Raw genomic sequence first — 22,105 nt, forward strand, 5'->3', positions numbered from 1 at the left:
TGAATTCAGAAACGTTTTCAAGTAAAATTTGCATATGTATTAACTCAGGGCTACAATGTTTTGGCAACTCCCACGCTTGGCCTTTGGGTTTGTGAGCATGTTACAGTAACTGTTGTTCCACAGAGGTGGGACCACTAGCTAAAAGTGAAGGTTGTTTGTTAGAACTGTGTACTGCGGTTGGAGAAGGGGGAATCCTAAAACTTCTTAATTAGTTTATTAGTTGCTGGCTGCTGAAGTTGTCATTCCATTTGACATTAGGGAGATGAAGATGAAGACCTCGATGGAGATGCCAATAAATACAAGAAAGGACGTAAGAAAGCAGCTTATGCCGGAGGCTTGGTACTGGACCCTAAAGCTGGTGAGGCTGTGCGGCCGGTTGCTTTGCCCCTGGTGTTAAGGAATTTTTAATGCAGACCTGGGCTTGAGAAGCTAGAAGACCTGAATTGTATTTTCTAGGTTAGCAAATAGGGTCTTGTAATGACCTTATTTTGTTTTAGGTTCTTTTGAAAATCTCGTTTGCCAGTCACCTGACCTGAATTAACATGAATATTTTTTATTTGCTGCGTTCCAAGAAAGCTTTGTTTATGGACACTGAAGTTTAAATTTTGTGTAATGTTTGCATATCATGAGATAGTCTGTTTTAAAAAAATTTTTTTGACCGTTTAAGGATGTAAACACTATTATTGGCTCGTGAGTGGTACACAAAGAAGGGGTAGGCTCAGTTGGGTCTGCACAGAGTTTGCTAGCCCCTAGACCAGTATAGAGCCCTTTGCCTTCTGGTGGGAGCACCTGTGGCTTGTCCCATCTGCTCTGGAGGGCTGGCTCTGCCTCTGCCTGAGCTGCCAGGACCCATTAGGCTGGACGGCAAAGTTAAAGGGAGTACGGACAGTAACCACCACATTGAACTTTAACAGCAGAGTAACCAGTTCTTACTGTCATTAATGGCAAAGAAGATGTTTGGTGGTATGCAGAGCTAGACAGGATCTTTTTTTTTTTTTAACCCTCAACTATTTTTAAGTGTACAGTTAAGTAGCGTTAAGTGTATTTACATCGTTGTATGGGAATAATGTGAATTTTATCAAGTAACTTGAACTCTGAGTAGGAGACATTTTTGACAAAAGTGATTTTATTATTGGGGCACCTGGGTGGCTGTGTCAGTTAAGCTTCCAAGTGTTGATTTCGGCTTGGGTCATGATCTCACGGTTTGTGGGTTCTAGCCCTGCGTCGGGCCCTGTGTTGTTAGGCTACTTGGGATTCTCTCTCATTCCCTCTTTGCCCTTCCCCTGCTTGTGCGTGCTTGCTCTCTCTCCCTCTCTCTCTCAAATAAGCTTTTTAAAAAGAGTGATTTTTATTAGTTGTATTGAAAAAGATCTGTAGTCCTTTGGTGTTAGATAGATCTAGGCTTAAATTCTGTCTGTGTGATCTTGGGCTCCCTCTTGAACCTCTGTAAGCCTTGTTTTCCTCTTCTGTAAAATGGAGATAGAAATATAGACCCTTGAAATTAATACAACACTGTATGTTAACTACACCAGAATTTTTTAAATGTTTGTTTATTTTTGAGAGAGAGAACGCAAGCGGGGAAGGGCAGAGAGAGAGGGACGGAAGATCTGAAGTGGGCTCTGCGCTGTCAGCATCGTTGAATGTGGGGCTGAAACTCAGAAACTGTGAGGTCATGACCTGGGCTGAAGTCTGCTGCTCAACTGACTGAGCCACCCAGGTGCTCCCAGAATTTTATTTTTGACTACATTAGAATTAAATTTTTTTTAATGTTTATTTTTTGAGAAAGAGCCAGAGCGTGAGTGGGGGAGGGGCAGAGAGAGAGGAGACAGAATGTGAAGCAGGCTCCAGGGTCTGAGCTGTCCGCATGGAGCCCGATGTGCGGCCTGAACCCACAAACTACGAGATCGTGACCTGAGCTGAAGTCAGACCCTTAACTGACTGAGCCACCCAGGCGTCCCTTGACTACACTAGAATTCAAAAAAAAAAAAAAAATCTCCCACACAGGGATTTAAGGAAAAAAATGATTATTTATTTTTTGCATATAATTTATTGTCAAGTTAGCTAACATACAGTGTATACAGTGTGCTCTTGGCTTCAGGAGTAGATTCCTGTGATTCATCACTTATATACAACACCCAGTGCTCATCCCAGTAAGTGCCCTCCTCGCTGTACGTCACCCATAAAATGACTGTTTGGTATAGTGCTTGACAGAGTATGCTATCAATATGTTTGCTGTTGGTTTTATTTTTTTAATACTGGACATTTATTTTGATTCAGTTTCTTCTTAAGGTGAAGATAACTCTTTGTAAATGTCCTAGAGAAATATAGTAGCTTTCTGTTCACCCTTTGCAAGTGAAAAGGGTGGATCGTTCCACTGCTGACATTTATATATGTCTCTTGTCTGATTTTAACACCATTTGTGTACAGGTGAGTGGGCTTCCCATTTTATTCTTATGATGGTAAAATATGTATATATACACACACACACACACCAGTGAGTGTATATATATATATGTGTATATGTATATATATGTGTGTATACACATATTACATATGTGTATTACATATATATGTGTACACACATATATGTGTATACACACACACACACACACACATATATATATATATATATATATATATATGGATCACTAAATATTTTGGGGGCAGAGGTGGTAGGGTAGGTGGGAGTGAATGCTTACTTGAAGGAGAATTTTACAACATTTTTTTGAAATGGATATGACGCCTATCTAAAGTAACTGATATGAGAAGGTGTTTGCCCATCATAATGGCGTACTTTGGGCCTGCTGTGGAAAGGTTCATTGTAGCTGGTTTCAAGGTAAGACAGGATCTCTTTTTTCCTCTTTGGTGACCTGAGTTTTCACTCTAATACAAGTTGTTTTTATGGAGTGATAGTTGAGTACTTTTTTCTATTGGTGTAACTCACAGCTGTCAATGTTATATTGTATTTAATATACATACTACATTCTGTAGTTCTTCTAATGTTATGTTTTGACACATCTGCTTTTTTGTAACCCCCCTTCCCCCACCTCCTTTTTTCTTAAAGGCTTTTTGTAACATGACTTTTTTATTGCAGGTTTATATGATAAGTTTATTTTGCTCCTGGACTTCAACAGTTTGTATCCTTCCATCATTCAGGAATTCAATATTTGTTTTACGACAGTGCAAAGAGTTGCTTCAGAGGCACATAAAGCTACAGAGGTTGGTATTCAATTTGGGGGCTCTTTAAATTGAGATTAAAAACACTGTTTAAAGAAGGAAGAGAACCAAAGGGGTTAGCATTCTAGTTTTTCCTCTTAAGGATACAATTTGTCTTTTCTTAGTGGTCAAAACAGGGGGAAGGTTGAGTAGATGGAAATTTTCACTTGTTCTGTATCATTTTTATTTAACAACTTTATTGAGATGTAATCCATATACCATGCATTTCATCCATTTCAAGTGTACAATTTAATGGCTTTTAGTGTAGTCACTGAGTTTGCAACCTTTGCCACAGTCAATTTTAGGGCATTTTCGTTACTCCCCAAAGAACCCCCCTACCTTTTAGCTGTACCCTCCCTCACTCCCTCCTTTCCTTCCAGACCTTGACAACTAGTAATCTTTCTGCCTCCGTAGGTTTATGTACTTTGGACATTTCACATAGATGGAATCATATGTGACCTTTTATGTCGGGCTTATTTCACTTAGCATACTGTTGTCAAGATTCATCTGCACTATAGCATGTATTAGTACTTCATTCCTTTTTATTGCTGAATACTATTCCATTGTATGGATCTGTATCACATTTTTATGATATATATGATATGTAGGATATATTTGATATATATGACATATCTGTGATATATGGTACGTATATATTTATATATATATATACACACACATATATATAAATCACACATTTATTTTAGAATCATCTTGTCAGTTTATGCAACAATGCCTGCTCTGCTTTTGATAGGGATTGTACTGGATCTTTAGATTGATTTGGGAAGTATTGCCATCTTAATGTTAAGCCTTCCAATCCATGAAAATTAGGTCTTTCCATTTAATTAGGTCTTTAATTCCTTTCAGTGATGTTTTCTAGTTTTCACTGTACAACTCTTCTTTTATTAAATTTATTCCTAAATATTTCATTCTTGATGCTATTGTAAGTGAAATTGTTTATTTTATTTTTGGATTGTGCATTGCTAGTGTATTGAAATGTAACTGATTTTTGTGAACTGATCTTGTATCCTGCAACTTTGCTGAAGTCATTTATCGGCTCTAATAGTTCTGTGGATTTGTTAGGGTTGTCTACATATTGTATGTTATCTGCAAAAGTAGTGTTAATTCTTTCTTTATAATCTGGCTGCCTTATATTCCTTCTTCTTTTTTTGCTTAATGGCTCTGGCTAGAACCTCCAGTACAATACCGAATAGAATTGGCAAGAGCAGACACCTTTTTCTTGTTCCTGGTCTTAGGGGGAAAGTATCCAGCCTTTATTTCACCATTAAGTATGATGTTAACTGGGGGTTTTCCATAGATGGCGTTTATCAGGTTGAGGAAATTCCCTTCTGTTCCTAGTTTGTTGCGTGTTTTTATCGTGAATGGGTATTGGATTTTGTCAACTACTTTTTCTTTATTGAGATGATCATGTGCTTTTTGTCCTTTATTCTCTTTATGTTTTGTTTTCCTTTTTTAGATGTTTATGCATTTTCAAGAGAGAGAGAGAGAGAGAGAGAGTGTGTGTGTGTGTGTGTGTGTGCACGTGCGCGCGCGCGGGAAGGGCAGGAAGAGAGGGGGACAGAGGATCCCAAGCAGGCTCTGTGCTGATAGCATTGAGCCTAGTGCAGGACTGAACTCCGGAACAGCGAGATCATGATCTGAGCTGAAGTTGGATGCTCAGCTGACTGAGCCACTCAGGTGCCCCTGTCCTTTATTCTTTTAATATGGCATATGACATTGATTTTCATGTGTTGTTCTGTGTTCCTGGGATAAATTCCATTTGGTCTTGGTGTATAATCCTTTTTATATATTTCTGCTTTCAGTTTGCTAGTATTTTGTTGAAAAGTTTTTTGTTTGTATTCATAAGGGCTTTTGGTATATATTTGTCTTTTCTTGTTTTTGTCTTGTTTTGGTATGGTATTAGGATAATAATAGCCTCATAGAATGAGTTGGGAGGTGTTTCCTCCTCTTCTGTTTTGGTTTTTTTTTTTTTTTTTTTTTTGGAGAATTTGTGAAGGATTCATGTTAATTCTGCTTTAAATATTTGGTAGAGTTCACCAGTTAAATTATCTAGTCTTTTTTTTTTTTTTTTAATTTTTTTTTTCAACGTTTATTTATTTTTGGGACAGAGAGAGACAGAGCATGAATGGGGGAGGGGCAGAGAGAGAGGGAGACACAGAATCGGAAACAGGCTCCAGGCTCTGAGCCATCAGCCCAGAGCCTAACGCGGGGCTCGAACTCCCGGACCGCGAGATCGTGACCTGGCTGAAGTCGGACGCTTAACCGACTGCGCCACCCAGGCGCCCCTAAATTATCTAGTCTTAAGATTTCTTTCTTTCTCTCTCTTTTTTTTGATTTCCAATTCAATCTTCGTTTTATGTCTATTCAGACTTTCTATTCCTCCTTGAGTTCATTTTGGTCTTTCTAGGAACTTGTCTATTTCATGTAGGTTTATCTAATTTGTTGTCATAAAAGTGTTCATGGTATTCCCTTCTAATCGTTGTTTCTTTAAGGTCATTAGTAATATCCCTCTTTTATTCCTGATTTTAGTAATTTGAGTCATTTTTTTTGTCAATATAGCTAAAAGTATGTCAGTTTCGCTGATCTTTACAAAGAAAGAACTTTGGTTTTGGTAATTTTCTCTATCTCCTGTATTTCCATTATAATCTTTCTTCCTTTTTTGTGCTTTTGTTGGTTTAGTTTGCCCTTATTTTTCTAATTTCTTAAGGTGGAAGGTTAGGTTATGGATTTGAAATCTTTTCTGCTAATATAGATACTTACAGCTATGAATTTTCCGGCAAGTACTGCGTTAGTTTCATCCCATTAGTTTTGGTATATCATTCATGCCTTTGTTGTTAGGCCCCTTCACCATCAATTGACCATTGATCTGACTTCTGCTGTCACCATCACTTAGTTTTGCTTATTCTGGAACTTCATATAAGTGGAGTGGTACATTATGTACTCTTTGGTATCTGGCTTTTTTGCTCAACATAATGTTTTTGAGGTTCATGCATGTTGTTGCATTATCAGTAGTTCTTTCCTTTGTGTTACTGAGAAGTATTCCACACTTTATTTATCTAGTTTCCTGAAATAAGCATTTGGGTTTTCAGTGTGTAGCTATTATTAATAAGCCTGCTATGAACATTCACATCTTTTTCTGGACATGTGCTTTTGTTTTGGGGGGTAGATACCTAAGGAGGGAATTGGCTGGTTTGTATGGGAAGTATGTGTTTAACCTGAAAAGAAACTGCCGAATTATTTTCCTAAGTAGTTATACCGTGTTACACATTCCCACTAGCCATGAATGTGAGTTGTTCCACATCATCTCCAACACTTGGTATTTTTATTCTTTTAAATTTTGGCCATGTAAGCCTTTCTTAATGATTCCTTGCACTACACGGTGAATCTTTTTGAAAGAATGTTTTGAATTATTTCACATTGATTTTAATCTAGTGATTAGTCAACAGTTTTACGTAGGGCTTAATAACTTAATGTGTGGTTCTTCATATGTAAAGCTTATATAACTGACTCTCAGTAGGGAATTTGATTAGATGTGGTTCTCTAACAGGAAAAGATGTAAAGTAATAAAGTAAAATATTATCTCTATATATTGTTTTTCTCTGATTCTTTGTACCTGTGGCAGAAGATGTGTATTTACTCTCCCACTCCAGATTTCACATGTCTTTTAGTTCCAACCACATGCTTTGGAGCTGTTTTTTAGCCCCACTTCTGTCTTCCCAGAAGAGAGAATCTTAAAGGCTTGCTTAAGTGGGTGAGCATGCCTGGTACCATATGCTGTGACCACAGGAGTGAGTTCAGAGAGTACAAACATGGCTGCTAAGGATGGGCCTTTCTGTGGGACTAGAGGATAATCTTACAGAGAAGGAATTTGGGTAGACATCTCCAAAGGGTGGTGACTGCACTTGACTAATAATGTTCGTTGGGCTCTGTCCTGCTATAGTATGTGAGCCTTGTGATAATTGTTGTGATCCGACCTCCTTCATTCCCCTCCACTGTTTTGTTTATTTGAGCTTTCCAGTTAGGGTTTCAGGTATATAATGGAATCATTTCAGAGTTGGAAGGGACCTTAAAGGTCATCTAAGAAATACTCTACACGTAGCAGTTTATAGGTTCTATATCATTGTTTTGTGCAGTATTTGATCCTCAAAGTAGCTAGTGCCACACAGCTAGTGTTGGTTGAGCTGGGCCAGATCCTTTCAGTTAAGTTTTTATTTGACCTCTCTAGTTGCTGTAAATAAATGGGAATGTGTACCAAGATCTCTTTAATAGGTTTGCTATCATCGTCTGCTGTTTTCAAAAACAATAGGTCCCTGTTTATTATAAGATTGTTCATTTGAAAATATTGATCTTTATAAAATCAGATACCTAGTAAAGGCTGGGTTATCAAATGGCATTGACTTGCCATACTTGAAGCCAAGAGGTTTATTTTTAATTGTGAACCTTTGAAAGGGCAAGTGTGCCTGGCTTTTCTTTTCAGCCTGTTAATAGAATTAATGGAGGCTTCAGAAAAATGGTCTAATGCTTTTCCTGCTTTTTGCTGCTGTAAATTTTCATATAAGAAAACTGCTGGTTACTATTCTAAAATGTTGCTATTCTTTTACCAATTGCAGAGCAATTTACAGATAAAAGGTCCTATATAAATGCTAAGGAACATGTATATATTAATTTTTAGAAATTTCACGGCCTATTTAAATATGTGCTCCAAATTCCTGAAGGAAATTTGCTGATTTAGTATTTGGGGTTCTAGTTTTTAGTGGAAAATATTCACAGTAATTGCCACGATTCTCTGTAGTTGTAAAAGTGTTAATGGCATTTTGTTTGGGAGTATGTGTGACTTAAAACAGGAGTTGTGCTGCAGTTTTTTTTTTTTTTTTCAGTAAATCCTAGAGGTCTCAGTGTTTCTTTTCAAAACAATTTCCCCAAACATGTTGCTCCCCAATCTTTTTGAAGAGAGGAGAGGAATATATATAGAAATTGATCCCTTTAAATGATATCTGCGTTTGTCAATAATGAGAGAGGGGAGATACTGGGAACGAGGCTGTTAGAAGTGGGAGAAGAGGGCAGTGTGGACTTGTTCTCAGCTTTTTCTTTGCCACCCATATGCTGTTGACCTATAGTTAGGCAAGAAAGTAGCTTTTCAAGATGTGATCATTGCCCACAAAATATTATTTTTGAAAATTGTTTTATGAAAGCTTGATTTGTCTGAAATTTCTGTTGTATGTTCGTCAGGATGGAGAACAAGAACAGATCCCTGAGCTGCCAGACCCAAACTTAGAAATGGGCATTTTGCCCAGAGAGATCCGGAAGCTGGTAGAGAGGAGAAAGCAAGTCAAACAACTAATGAAACAGCAAGATTTAAATCCAGACCTGGTTCTTCAGGTATGTCTTTTCACTGAGAGGCATCTGAGTGACAGTCTCTGCTTTTAGAATTTGATTATCTAGTAGTGTTTTACAGATGATGCTGTGGGCAACTCATGGACTTATTTTAAGTTTGTGGGCAGGAAACACATTCACAAACACTAGAATGCCTCAGAATGGAAGACACCTCTATCTGCAAAGCCCTATCTGGACCAAACCCTTCTCACTTCTGGGAGCTTTGGAGTCTGTGTTTGCTTGCTTCCAGAAGGTCAGGGAATCATGCATCTGGGAGGATGGGCTGAGTGTGCTACGAGTTCTTTTTTTTCCTGGACATGGAGGGTTACTCCTTGTCATTGGTGGTCTAGAAAGAGATCTAATGTAATTATTAAGCATCTGCAAATATTGTTGTTTGTCTTTTGTCCTTGTGTGCCTACAGTATGACATTCGACAGAAGGCTTTGAAGCTCACAGCAAATAGTATGTATGGCTGCCTGGGATTTTCCTACAGCAGATTTTACGCCAAACCACTGGCTGCTTTGGTGACCTACAAAGGAAGGGAGGTAAATGGTGTCACATTCATAGCTCTAAAGATGAGAGTGTTTTTAACTATACGTGTTACAGCATGGGAGAGCCAAGTTTGTTACCTAGTTACACAGCTTCAAATGCCCCTTTCTTGGGACAAATTCAAGACAGATAGATTTGTAAGTATGGATCCGTTCATTCATCCATTGACAGAGTATTTATTGAGCATCTACTCTGTACCAGACATTGTGAAGGGGGTAGAGTGTTGAGCAAGACATAAAAGGTTCCCCTGCATCATGCAGGTCACATTCTGTCTAGAGCAGAGGTATAAAGTGGCATGCGGTGGGGCCTTGGGATGGGGAGAGGGTAGTTTGGGAAAATAGACTTGTAAATACATGAATAAACAAACATAAAAAATAAGAGGATGTGGTAGAACTAAATGTTGTGCTGGTAATTAAAACAGGGTGATGGGCTAGTTTGATGTTAAGATGGCTGGTTTAAATTGGTCAGGGAAGGCTTCTTTAGGAGGTAACAGGAATGAGAGCAAAGTGACATCAGGAAGCAAGTTTGCCTGTGTATTAGGTTGGAGTACAGGGGAAAGGAAGAGATGAAGGAGAATGCCTCCATGTCAGCCCTATAGCTGGTTCGCTTATGGAGCCATTTACTAGGATGGAGAAATCTGCACGAGGGAAACAAATCCCAAGAAAGTCTTAACAGTAGAGAACAGGGAGGGTGGGAGATGGGCTAGATGGGTGATGGGCATTAAGGAGGACACTTGTTGTGATGAGCCCTGGATGTTGTAGGTAAGTGATGAATCACTGAATTCTTTTTTTTTTTTAATGTTTATTTCTGAGACAGAGAGAGACAGAGCATGAGTGGGGTAGGGCAGAGAGAGAGAGGGAGACACAGAATCCGAAGCAGGCTCCAGGCTCTGAGCTGTCAGCACAGAGCCCGACGCGGGGCCTGAACCCACAAGCCGTGGGTTCATGACCTAAGCTGAAGTCGGTCGCCCAACTGACTGAGTCACCCAGGTGCCCCTGATGAATCACTGAATTCTACTCTGCAAACCAATATTGCACTGTATGTTAACTAACTAAAATTTAAGTAAGTATGTATATATGTACATATATACGTATGTACGTATAAAAGAGAAATCTGGGAGAGAGGGATTAAGAGTACTCTTTTGGTTTTGAGATTTGTAATAGATCTCTAGGCATGTTAAGTAGGCAGTTGGATATAGAAGTCCACAATTCCAGGAATAGATGAGGAGTGGAGTTAGGGATTGAGAGTTACTGGCTTTAGAAAGGTGAGCCAGATATGAAACCGATTTGAGATACTGTCACTTTGTGACAATATAAGCTTCACTTGCTTTAGCCCCACCTGTGTGGGTTTTTCTTAATTTGTAAAGGAAGAGTTATGTTAAATATTAAATTCCCTTTCACTCCCGTAAGCTATTTATTCCTGCCAGTGGATTTGAGACTACTCAACCTTAAGGAGGTAGTTCGTGGTTATGAGTGGAATGCTCAGGGATGGCAAAACTATGGCCCATGGGCTAAATTCAGCCTGCCATCTATTTTTGTAAGTAAAGTTTTATTGGAACACAGCCACGGTTATTTGTTTATGTTTTGTTTGTGGTTTTTTTTGCATTACAGTAGCAGAATTGAGTAGTCATGGTGGAGACTTGCATGGTCTGCAAAACTTAAAATATTTGCCATCTGGCCCTTTTCAGAAAACAGATTTCCTGATCCCTGCTTTAGAGTCTAGACCAGCACTGTCCGGTAAATCTTGAGATGATGAAAACTTTCTCCATCTGTAGTTTTAATACAATAGGCCACTAGCCCACGTGGCTAGTGAGCATTTGATATCAGGCTAGCGTCGACTTGCTGAGGAGCTGGATTTTGAGTTTTATTTAATTATAATGAAAATAAATTTAATTATCCACATGTGAGTAGTGGCTCCTGTATTAGTGGAGATCTTGCTGGCATGAAACAAACAGGATGTTCAGAGGTGCTCCGGTGTTGACACCCATATCTCATAGACTTGGCTCAGGGCACAGTGAGGAAGGGCAAAACATGTATTAGACACCAGCAATATATGAGAAGCTTCCAGATGAATTATTTCTCTAAAACCCCACAAGAATCCACTGGTATGGCTAATAACATTCCCATTTTGCAGATGAGGAAGCTAAGACTCAGAGGCGAAGCGTAACAAGTGATTCTTTTGAATTGGGATCCATATTTTCCTGATTATAAGGCTTTTACTACAGTAGTATTATCTACCCCATCTCATGGTGTCTTTCATGACTGTGCTTCTGTTTATATTCTCTTACTCCTCAAAGGACATCTTTTTTGCTACTCATCTCAAGACACAGGCCCTTTTTACACGGGAAGATACAGGCATTTCAGGAGCTAGTTGAAGTGAGGGAAGGATGTTTTCAGTTTCTTAGGCTAAGTTTACTTTAATATTATTTAAATTTTATTTCTGTGTATATATCCAGTGGCTTCTGATAGAATACCATCTTATTTTTGTATTAGGAAATGCACTCACTTTGCCCCAACTGGGTGATAATACATGGGTTGACTATTGAGATTGGATCAAGGTTACTCTTAAGTTTCTCACGAGAGGCAATAGTTGACAATTTACTCCCTTGGAGAGTGCCTCTTGCTGTTGGGAAATCCCTGTTGTTACATTTTCTGCATTGGCTCAGAAATCCACAAGCTTAAAAGGGCACTGTTGATAATGATAAGCCCCAAATTTGTCCAGTGATCTCCCCCACTCCCCTAATCCATTGTACTTTAAGGGCAATATTTTTGTTTAGCTTGATCTTTAATAGGGTATTTAAACTCATTTTTAATTTTGCTGTTGTATAAAATATAGCAGTAACAAATCTTTATAAACTATTAAAAAAAACCTCTGCTCTCTCCACTAAGAAACAAAACGTTTCAGACACGTCTAGAAATAATTGTATGTGATTTAAATACTTGGTTTCTACTTTCCCCTTGTCTCTTTCCCCTTTGCTCCTTCCCACAAATAAAAAAATATAACAACTACGGAAAGTCGGCCTTGAAAGTAATGGGAGGTTAATGAGAAATAATAATTACACGGTTGCTCCCTGGAAATCTTATTCTAGAAGAAGATTCAAAGCCACCTACAGAAATTATTTACTAAAATAAAACTGATTGTTAAAGTATTGGTGATAATTATTAGCACTGGTGGATGGAAATATTCTCTATGGTAATCATTCTTGGGTTTACTAGCATTTTGCATATATACTATTAGACCTTTGTGATTTCAAACGTTTCTTGATTTTTTTTTAATGTTTTATTTATTTTTGAGACAGAGAAAGAGCATGAACGGGGGAGGGTCAGAGAGAGAGGGAGACACAGAATGTGAAGCAGGCTCCAGGCTCTGAGCTGTCAGCACAGAGCCCGACACGGGGCTCGAACTCACGGACCGTGAGATCATGACCTGAGCCGAAGTCGGACGCTTAACCGACTGAGCCACCCAGGTGCCCCAAACGTTTCTTGATTATTAAAGAGGTAGGAGAGGTAAAGTGTACAATGAGAGTCACTTGGCTGAAATTTTGGAATACCTTTATGACTTATCACACTTGTCTTTTTTGTAAGGAGATGGAGTGGACAAAACAGTACAATAACTTCAAGATCTTAGAAGTTGTTTGCTTTTCAAGTCCTTGTAGGATAAATTAGATTAAGGTTCAGGTGGAAATGAATAAGGAAACCTGGTAGCATGTCATCTAAAAGATTAGGAAATTTTGCATTTGAATATGGATTAATATACAGTCTGGGGAGACTGTAAGCCCCTCTCCCTTGTTGTTTTTAGGTCTATTTTGTGTGTGCTTAGTTTTGTTGGAATCATGCAGGTTTGGCTCTGGTGACCTAATAATTTCTGTAATCAAATGTGTTACGGCTGCTAGAGTACTCAGGGTAATTACTAATTGTACTTTTATAAACAAGTTTATAATAAAAATGCTAATAGTTATGTCAAATGGACATCAATATTGTCTTTTCCCAGGTGTGATCTTTCACACTTAAACTCTTTAATTGCTCAGTGGTAGAGGAATTAGTTAATGGTTAAAAAAATTGTATGAGGGACCTCATAGTGTGCAAGTTATTTAAAAATAATGAAGTCAGTGTTTTCAGAGAAGTAATGTGGAAACTTAGTTTATAGACACTCAAAAGTGAATCAGTATAAATATCACCTACATTTGTATTTGTTCTCAATGTATGTGTAGAGAGACATAAAAAAAAGATACTGGGCAAGTTGATAGCACTGAGTGGACATAGATTTTAAACCAGCCAAGACAACGGTTGTCAAGAGACTGGTGTGGTAATTGAAGTGACTGTTCACTAGATGGCGATAGACACCCTGAGATCATTAATCAATTAAGAGTTTTTATTCTGTGAACAATAGTGAAGGCCATTTAGTGACACAAATCTGTCCACATTTCAACTTTGATTAATTTTGAAACTGTTAAAGGCTAACGATGGACCAAAGGATTGTAAGAGTCTAACCTATTTTAAAATAATGATGTCTAACCTATTTTAAAATAATGATGTTTTTTGAATTCCAAGTTTTTATTGATAAGAACAACCATCGAATGTATCATAGCAAGCAAATTCTTCTATCACATAGCTAAATTCATACATCTGGCCATGAGGCTACACTACATGACTCAGTCACAGTATCCGGCTAATCCAAAGAGAGTTGAAATGATTTTGATACATAATTTTGCTTCCTTGGGTTTTGGGGTTTTTTTTTTAAAAGGGATTTTAAACTTACTCTATACTTATAAGCACATTCATTGTGTAATCCTTAGTGTACTGGTAATATTTGTCTTTATGGAATAATTAGTACTTGCTGATGTTGGTATTGTTTTATTTCTGCACTCTGTTATTTCTGTGCTCTTGATAAAACGATTTGTGGTCTGGATTTCTGGTTGCATTTTAAAGTGAACATATGCTCTCATGTTTGGGCATAGATCCTGTGTGTTTTCACTTTCTCACCCGGTAGGCTGACATGAGTCCTTGCCACCCGGTTGTAGTTGCCTAGCTTTCACTGGCGTTTGGACCTGAAATTTGTGCATTTAGAACATGTATCCAGGTCATTGCACGACAACGCGCTCCAAGCAAGCCTTCCTGAGAGTCTTTTGGTGATGTGGTAGTGTCTGTCAGCAGCCCTTTGGAATGGCTTTCGGGCCTACGGGCTGTCGCCTCTATTGGTGTCCATGGAGAAGGAGAATGAATGGAGAATCTCATAATTAAGTGCTAAGGGACACTCATCTTTATCTAGAAAGAAGCAAAAATTTCACTTTTCCAATCTTTTTTTCTTAAAGAGTGTAGTTTTCTAAAAAAATTAAAAGCAGTAAAATATTATAGAAACATTTGAAGACTGGTTCTTTCCTGCCCTTTCTCATTCTTTTCTCTTCTTCAGAGGTAACTGCTTTCTAAGGGTTTTTATCCTTTTTGCCCATGGTTTTTTGCTTTTACAACCAACATTTATACCAGTGGTGCATTAAAAGTTTTCACCATTTATGTGTCATGCTATACATCATTGTTTTGCAGTTTACCCCCCAAAGCAAGTAGAGGGAAAAAAGTGGGGGAAAACCCCTAGTCTATTTTCCACTTTTTAAGTATATCCATATTGATGCATTTTTAGATTTGATTTATTCTTGTTACCTCTTGTATAATATTTCACTAAATAAATATAGCCCAGTGTATTTTTTGTTCTCCCACTGTCCGTGTTTTCAGGTTTCCAAGTTGTCCCTTTAGTTTTTTTTCCTTTATAAACGGTGCTGTGGTACAGTGCCCCATAGGCATGAGTGTCTCTACTGTATTACCAAGAGTGAAATCTGCACAGCCACAAGCACTATGTGACCTGTGACCTTTGATTAAATGACAACAGTCATTTAATTTATCACAGCAAGCTAATTCTTTCACATAGCTAAATTCATATCTGTGTCCGGAGGATCATAAAACCTGACCCACTCAGTCACAGTATCTGAGGTTAATTTAAAGAAAACTGGAAATGATTTTGAAATACAGTTTTGTCTCTTTGAATTTGTTGTTTCTTTTTCTATCGAGGGATTTTCAACTCACTACACACTTAAAATCTTTAGTGTTCCACATCCTTGTCAGCACTTGTTATTTTCTAAATTTTTAATTTTTGCCAGATGAGTGTGAAATGGCATCTCATTGTGATTTTAATTTGCATTTCCCCAAGTATTAGTTAAAGTTGAGCGTCTTTCCATTTGTTTTAACTCTTCACTTTTCTCCTCCGAACTGCCCATGTGTGTATATGCCCTCTTTCTTTCTCTTTCTTTGGGTCGTAGGTCTCATGCTGTTTCTTGTTAGGAATTCAAAGGCTAGTCCTTGTTTGGTCGTATGTGTTGCAGATACCTTTTCAACTGTGACTTGTCCTTTACCTTTATTCGTGGTCTTTGAATGTGTACAAGTTTGTATTTTTATTTTAATGCCAAATAATTTGATTCATTCCCCCCTGTATACTGTGTTTATTTTTCCCTGAGAAATCTTTTCCCTCCTGCAATGACATAGACATTCTCCCTTAATTTCTTTTCTTACTTAGATCTTATATCCTTCTGGAAATTATTTTTAGGGATGCTGTTAGAGATCTAATTGTATTTGTTTGCTTCCTTATGGAGTTGTTTCTGTTCCTCTATTCCAGGGATCAACAAACCATGACCCATGGGCTGACTTTAATCCATTGCCTGTTTTTTGTAAATAAAATTTTATTGGGCCTCCATTTGTGTTAGGTTACAGCAGCAGAGTTGATAGTTAGCACAGAAACTAAATGACCCACAGGGCTTAAAATACGTACTTTCTGGTCCTTTACAGAAAAAAACCTTGTGATTTCTGGTCTCATGGAGAGTCACGCATAATAGGAAAGTCACTTTCCTATGTAACACCCTCTGTCATAGTAGGTGAAGAGAGAGGCAGTTATACTGTAAAGGAGGTTATACTTTTAAAGGAAGGAAGGAAAGAAAATGATCTTTTGGACACATGAAAATTTAGAGTTTGAAGTTCTCCTTTGCTTAGATGGTCATATGAGAACTTCAGTCAACCAAAGGAGAACTCAGGGTAGGTCTGTGAGTCCTCTGAGATTGTGTGTAACATTTTGTGTGTCTGTGCACATGTGTACGTTTTGGGGGGGCAAGAGTGCATTGCATTGAAGAGTTCTCGGAGGGGAACTTGATGCCCAAAGGACGAAGCACTGTTGGTTCTCAGAATTTCCTTTCTGCCTTCTCCTTCTGTAGGTTAAAGGGAAACTTTTGCCTTAAAAATGTATGCTTTTGTCACCTAAGACATGGCAGTGTGAAGAATTGTCTTGCCAGACCAGACCCATGGCAACTGTGTGGGTGGTAGGAGGGGAGAGTTCTACTCTGTCTCCACAATTTTAACGTTTATTTATTTTTGGGACAGAGAGAGACAGAGCATGAACGGGGGAGGGGCAGAGAGAGAGGGAGACACAGAATCGGAAACAGGCTCCAGGCCCTGAGCCATCAGCCCAGAGCCTGACGCGGGGCTCGAACTCCCGGACCGCGAGATCGTGACCTGGCTGAAGTCGGACGCTTAACCGACTGCGCCACCCAGGCGCCCCTCTGTCTCCACAATTTTAATAGCCACCGTTTAATAATACTACTTTTAACTTTAGCTGACCTCCTGACATTTTAATTTTTTTTTTAATAGAAGAGAATTTCTTTGAAGTCTGAGGTGAAGGTCTAATATGTTTTGGCAGAATATATTGGATGTTAAAAGGAAGCAGTATCCTTTTTCATTGATCACAGATTCCTTATCACTTTTGAAGTTGTTTACATAATAAGATTCTAAGTCAGAAACTTTTTATTCCCTTTTTATTGTATTTCAGAGGTGCTTGGGTTCTACATCCTTGGCATTTCTTCAAAACTGATAACACTATTCAGCGTTATTAATTCACGCCTACTAATTCAGAATCTGTGGCGATTCACATGAAATGAATTGAAATTCTTTTTTTTTTTTAATTTTTAAAAAAAATTTTTTTTTAACGTTTATTTATTTTTGAGACAAAGAGAGACAGAGCATGAACGGGGGAGGGTCAGAGAGAGGGAGACACAGAATCTGAAACAGGCTCCAGGCTCCGAGCCGTCAGCACAGAGTCCGACGCGGGGCTCGAACTCACGGACCGCGAGATCATGACCTGAGGTGAAGTTGGCCGCTTAACCGACTGAGCCACCTAGGTGCCCCTGAATTGAAATTCTTCATAGTACAAGTTAATAGTTATTTTGGAGCCTAGGTTCTTTTCATATTCCTTTAAATTCTGTAGAAACACCTCTTTCTAGTAAAGTAAGTGGCATCTTAACTGCAGATCATTTATAATGATGAACTTTTATGAGTTAACATCAACACTTGCTTGTTCATTTCTCTATATCCTTTCTGAAAGTCGATGACAGTAGTGATGGTAAATGTAAGAATAAGAAGCACTAGGGGGTGCTTGCATGGCTCAGTTGGTTAAGTTGTCTGACTCTTGATTTCACGTCAGGTCGTCATCTCAGGGTCATGAGATTGAGCCCTGTGTCAGTCTCCGTGCCGAGTGTGGAGCCTACTTAAGATTCTCTCTCTCCCCCTCCCTCTGCCCCTCTCCCCAGCTCACACGCTCTCTCTGTTTAAATAAATAAAAAAACAATAGGAAGTGCTAATTTGGAAATACCCATGGAAGACTGGTCTAAATTATTGATAACTTAGGCATTCGGTAATTTGAGAGAAATGCAATGACAGAAGATTTGAAGTATATGGAATGATTCGTGCTTTATTAACACGGTGTTGTATTTATACAGATAAATAAGTGGGTTACATTTAGGCCTGGTTTGAATTTATATACCTGAAAACACTGTCATAGTATTTCTTTCAAAATCGCCAAAACTTGAGATTTTTTTAAAAATTCCTTTTTTTAACATTTATTTATTTTTGAGAGTGAGAGCGAGCACAAGTGGAGGAGGAGCAGAGAGAGCAAGACAGTGGATCAGAAGCAGGCTCTGCGCTGTGCACACAGAGCTAGATGTGGGGCCAGTCTCACAAGCCGTGAGATCATGACCTGAGCCGAAATCAGGAGTTGGCCGCTTCATCAACTGAGCCACCCAAGGCTCCCCTAGACTTTTTTTTTTAATCTGAATATAGTTCACACAATGTTACATTAGTTTCTGGTGTACAACATAGTGATTCAACCGGTTAATGTGTTAGGCTCTGCTCACCACAGTTGGAGCTACTTGCCATCTGTCACCATACAGTAAGTGATGGGAATAACAGGTACAGCACAGGGAATGCAGTCAGTGGTGTTGTAATAGTGTTGTATGGTGACCGATGGTAGCAAAACCTTAGAATTTTTTTTTTTGCAAGACTTTAGACTTTTCAAAATAAGTTGAGACTGCCCATATCTTTCTTTCTGTTGGAAACTAGCACCTCCAAGAGGCCTGGACACCCACTTGTATGTGCTCTTATGGTTTTGAACATTCAAAATTATGTGTGTCTTTAGGAGGACACAAAGTGGTTGGTGTTAGAGGTATCTGGGCAGAGGGAGCTGCATGATGTCAAGACCTGCCTGTGAAATGGGCTCCTCAACAAGGAGATAGCCATGGACTTTCTTCTTTATCCCATTTATATTTCCTGAGGTTTTGGGATGGTTGCCTCATCTTTGTCCTTTTTAATGTTTTTATTTTATTTTATTTTATTTTATTTTATTTTATTTTATTATTTTATTTTATTTCATTTTATTTTATTTTGATTTGATTTTGATAGATAGATGGGGAGGGGGGGCAGAGAGCAAGAGTGATAGAGGATCCAAAGTGGGCTCTGTGCAGCCAGCAGAGAGCCCGATATGGGGCTCAAACTCAGGAACCGTGAGGTAATGACCTGAGCTAAAGTTGGATGCTCTACCGACTGAGCCACCCAGGTGCCCCCTGCCTCACGTTTGTCTTATACAAGCTGTGGAGAATACAAGAAACAGCCTCTTTGTGCTGATTACACAAGTCTTTGTCAAGAAGGAGCACCCTGCACCCTCCTACACACATTACACCACTAGGTGCCAGTAGTAGTAACAGGTGGTCCTGGGGCTGTGTGGACTGGCCTTTCCTGAGGTCTTTCAAAATTTCAGTACTAACCTTAAAAGTGCCGGGATTTATTTTTTTAAGGAAGGTTGAATTTCTTTAGTCTCAATATAAGTTGATGGACATTTTAAAACCCACACACTGGATGTTTTACTATTAGATTTCAAAATGGGTCTACATGAATTAGTAAGAACACTTAAAGATTTTATTAACAAGCAAAACAAAAGCCTATAGTCTCATGTTGTTTCTGTATTCTCCAGTTTCCACTTCCCTTCATGTTGTGAGGGATCACTCTCTGTATGTTTTGATGTTCCGCTTAGTACCTAACCCTGTGCCTGCAAAGTGAGTGCTAGTTGGCTTTAACTCTGGGATCACACTGGCCTTGTAGTTTCTGCACTTACAGATGAGTGCATGTGGAGGAGATGCATTTTTAAAAATAGGATCTTGATATTTAAGCCTATTTTGAGTTTATACGAATGGGTTGGATACTCAGAACAGGAAAAAGGATACTTGGTACATTTTTACTAGGCATTCTTATTTGAGAAGACAGGGATGGTATTTTCATCTATTAAATTTTACCTGTTTAATTACTAAGCCACTGGGGATGTGGCTAAGGATGAGCAGATAAATGCTATGAGACTGACATCGTGTCAGCTTTGCTGAGCTCTGCTGAGACAGAGTCATTACTCTAACTTGACTCACATAAACGAGTCCTGGAAATCTCCTCCTTTCTTCCCTAACCCTCACCAGAGATAGTGACTTACTCTTAACCCAAACTCAGTCCTCTTTCTACATATGTGAACATTTTATATAAACCTGCTTTGGTATATGTTTCTTTTTCACAAGTCATGTGTTATTTGACAGGTGTTCTCAAGCTCCTTGCTTTGGCACTGAACCAAGATGACAGAGCAGTAATGATTTTGAAAGTGCCATTCCTTCCTTGTTAAGAGATGAAAAGTGTGAAGTTATTAACTACTATTCACCAGTGGCCCAGAAATTGGCGTAAGATTTAATTGTCTGGTTCTTCAGTCAATCTGTATCGGTAATTTCCTGGATAATACTACTCTTTTTTTTTCAACGCTTATTTTATTTTTGAGAGAGAGTGCACGCCCTAATAGGGTAGTGGCAGAGAGAGAGGGAGACCCGAGAATCCAAAGCAGGTTCTGTGCTGGTGGCAGAGAGCCTGATGCAGGACTTGAACTCACGAGCCGCAAGATCATGACCTAAGCCGAAGTCAGACGCTTGACCAACTGAGCCACCCAAGCGTCCCTGGGTAATACTGCTCTTGAGGAAAGGGGGAAATATCATATAACTCTATTCTTTCTCCCACACCCTTTTTACCCCTCTTTTCACACATTGCATATATAGCAGGATTGAAGAGAAAGGATCACTGCTAACCAAAATACTGATCTTTTCTCTGGCTCACCCTTTCCTCATCTGGCCAGGTAATAGATTTATGGGTGATGAGGTCACACCTGGCAGTCTTGCAGGTTTCCCATCCCGCAGATGGATCAGCTGCCCCAGTGTTTGAACCTGATGGTGTACAAGATGTCACCTCACTGTCGCCTTGCCGCCTTGCCTGAGCCGTGCCGGGTACATTTATTGCTAATTGGAAGAATCTACTTTGAGCAGCCCTCACCGTCTGGTGGCTAGAGCGTACTTTTCACAGCAGTACAGTCAGATCCTTTACAGACACTTCCCTCTCAAATTTAAAAACAAAACAAGCTGGTTGGGTTTATTATGGCTCAGGCTTGGTAAACTAGGGAAGGCTAATCGAATTAGTGCCTTCTGTTTGTCTTTCATCACTTAAGTAGGCAGCGTGAGCCTGCGTCAATTTGCCATATTGGAAGCACTGTGTCAAATTATGGGGAGCTGGGTTTGGTAAGTTGTGGGAGTTTTGGAAGGCAGGGAGAAGAATGGCTTCATGTATGTGTTTGTGTGGAGAAGCTGTCTGTTTTAAGCCAGGGATTCCAAGCCCTGTGGGTCACCGTTTTAGGGATCTTGTACCTACTTTGAAATTTTGTGCCGGTGTCAGGTTGTACGCCTGTCCTTGCTTCCTTTTTGTTATTAATTTTTTGGTTAAAGAGTGGAATGAAATAGAAAGTGACCGAAGTAAGTCTCCACTTGCATTGTGAAAGGAGCAACAAAACATAAAAGATATCCACAGATGGGTTATGTGTGGTGTTTGGAATTACTGATTCCTTTTTACACATTTGGGTTTAGCTTTCTATGACCTATTTTTATTGGCTTTATTGTTTCACGTTGAACCAAAATTTGTGGCCGAATTTTGAGACTGGGGATGAGATTTTTTTGCCTTAGGGCTAGGAGTTGAGTGGCATGGGAACGGAGCAGGGGTAAGGTTTTGGTCATAATCTGGAGTGTCAGACATTTGGCTGTATTTATTTCAGGGGCTTTTCGCCCCTGCCGACTTAACCACAGACTGTGTTTTCAGCCCTATGCAGGAGGGTGGTGTGTCTTCTGCCGGCAGGGAGGAGGAGGGTTGAGGAGGGAGCGCTGGGGGAAAGGAATAAGCTCATGGGCTATTAATAATGTGCATTGTTCTTAAGGCCACATGTAATATTTCTGTGCACCGGCCAGCAGGTTAGGGTGTGTGTGCTATTTAAGTTGAACTGCATGGCATGGTGCGATAGACAGCTGATCATTTTGTTACAGGGAAAATTCGTGTGTTTCTTTCTTAATGGTGTCCTGAGGGGGCAGGAAAAATAACTTGCTTGTGGCTGATTGGCTTAGAGTGGGTGAATATATTTAATTCAATTACTGATTCTTGCCTCATAGCCAGAAATTCTTCAAGTAATATTTGCTGAGTGTGTACAATGGAAGAAATGGAGACAAATGACATTGCTTTTGACCTGCA

General features: G+C 39.1%; 1 protein-coding gene and 1 non-coding gene across 2 annotated transcripts in view; both read left to right on the forward strand.

The window, feature by feature from the left end:
* Window positions 1-22,105, forward strand: part of POLA1 (DNA polymerase alpha 1, catalytic subunit) — a 303,264-nt gene that overhangs the window by 49,839 nt on the left and 231,320 nt on the right. The window contains exons 23-26 of the mRNA XM_030305566.2: window positions 259-358; window positions 3,095-3,219; window positions 8,467-8,616; window positions 9,032-9,154. Of these exons, the coding sequence (XP_030161426.1) occupies window positions 259-358; window positions 3,095-3,219; window positions 8,467-8,616; window positions 9,032-9,154 (498 nt within the window). The remainder of the gene's footprint in view (window positions 1-258; window positions 359-3,094; window positions 3,220-8,466; window positions 8,617-9,031; window positions 9,155-22,105) is intronic.
* LOC115507971 lies at window positions 2,257-2,386 on the forward strand. Its single transcript, XR_003966881.1, has one exon.

Source organism: Lynx canadensis, chromosome X, assembly GCF_007474595.2.
Source record: "Lynx canadensis isolate LIC74 chromosome X, mLynCan4.pri.v2, whole genome shotgun sequence".
Lineage (NCBI taxonomy): Eukaryota > Metazoa > Chordata > Mammalia > Carnivora > Felidae > Lynx > Lynx canadensis.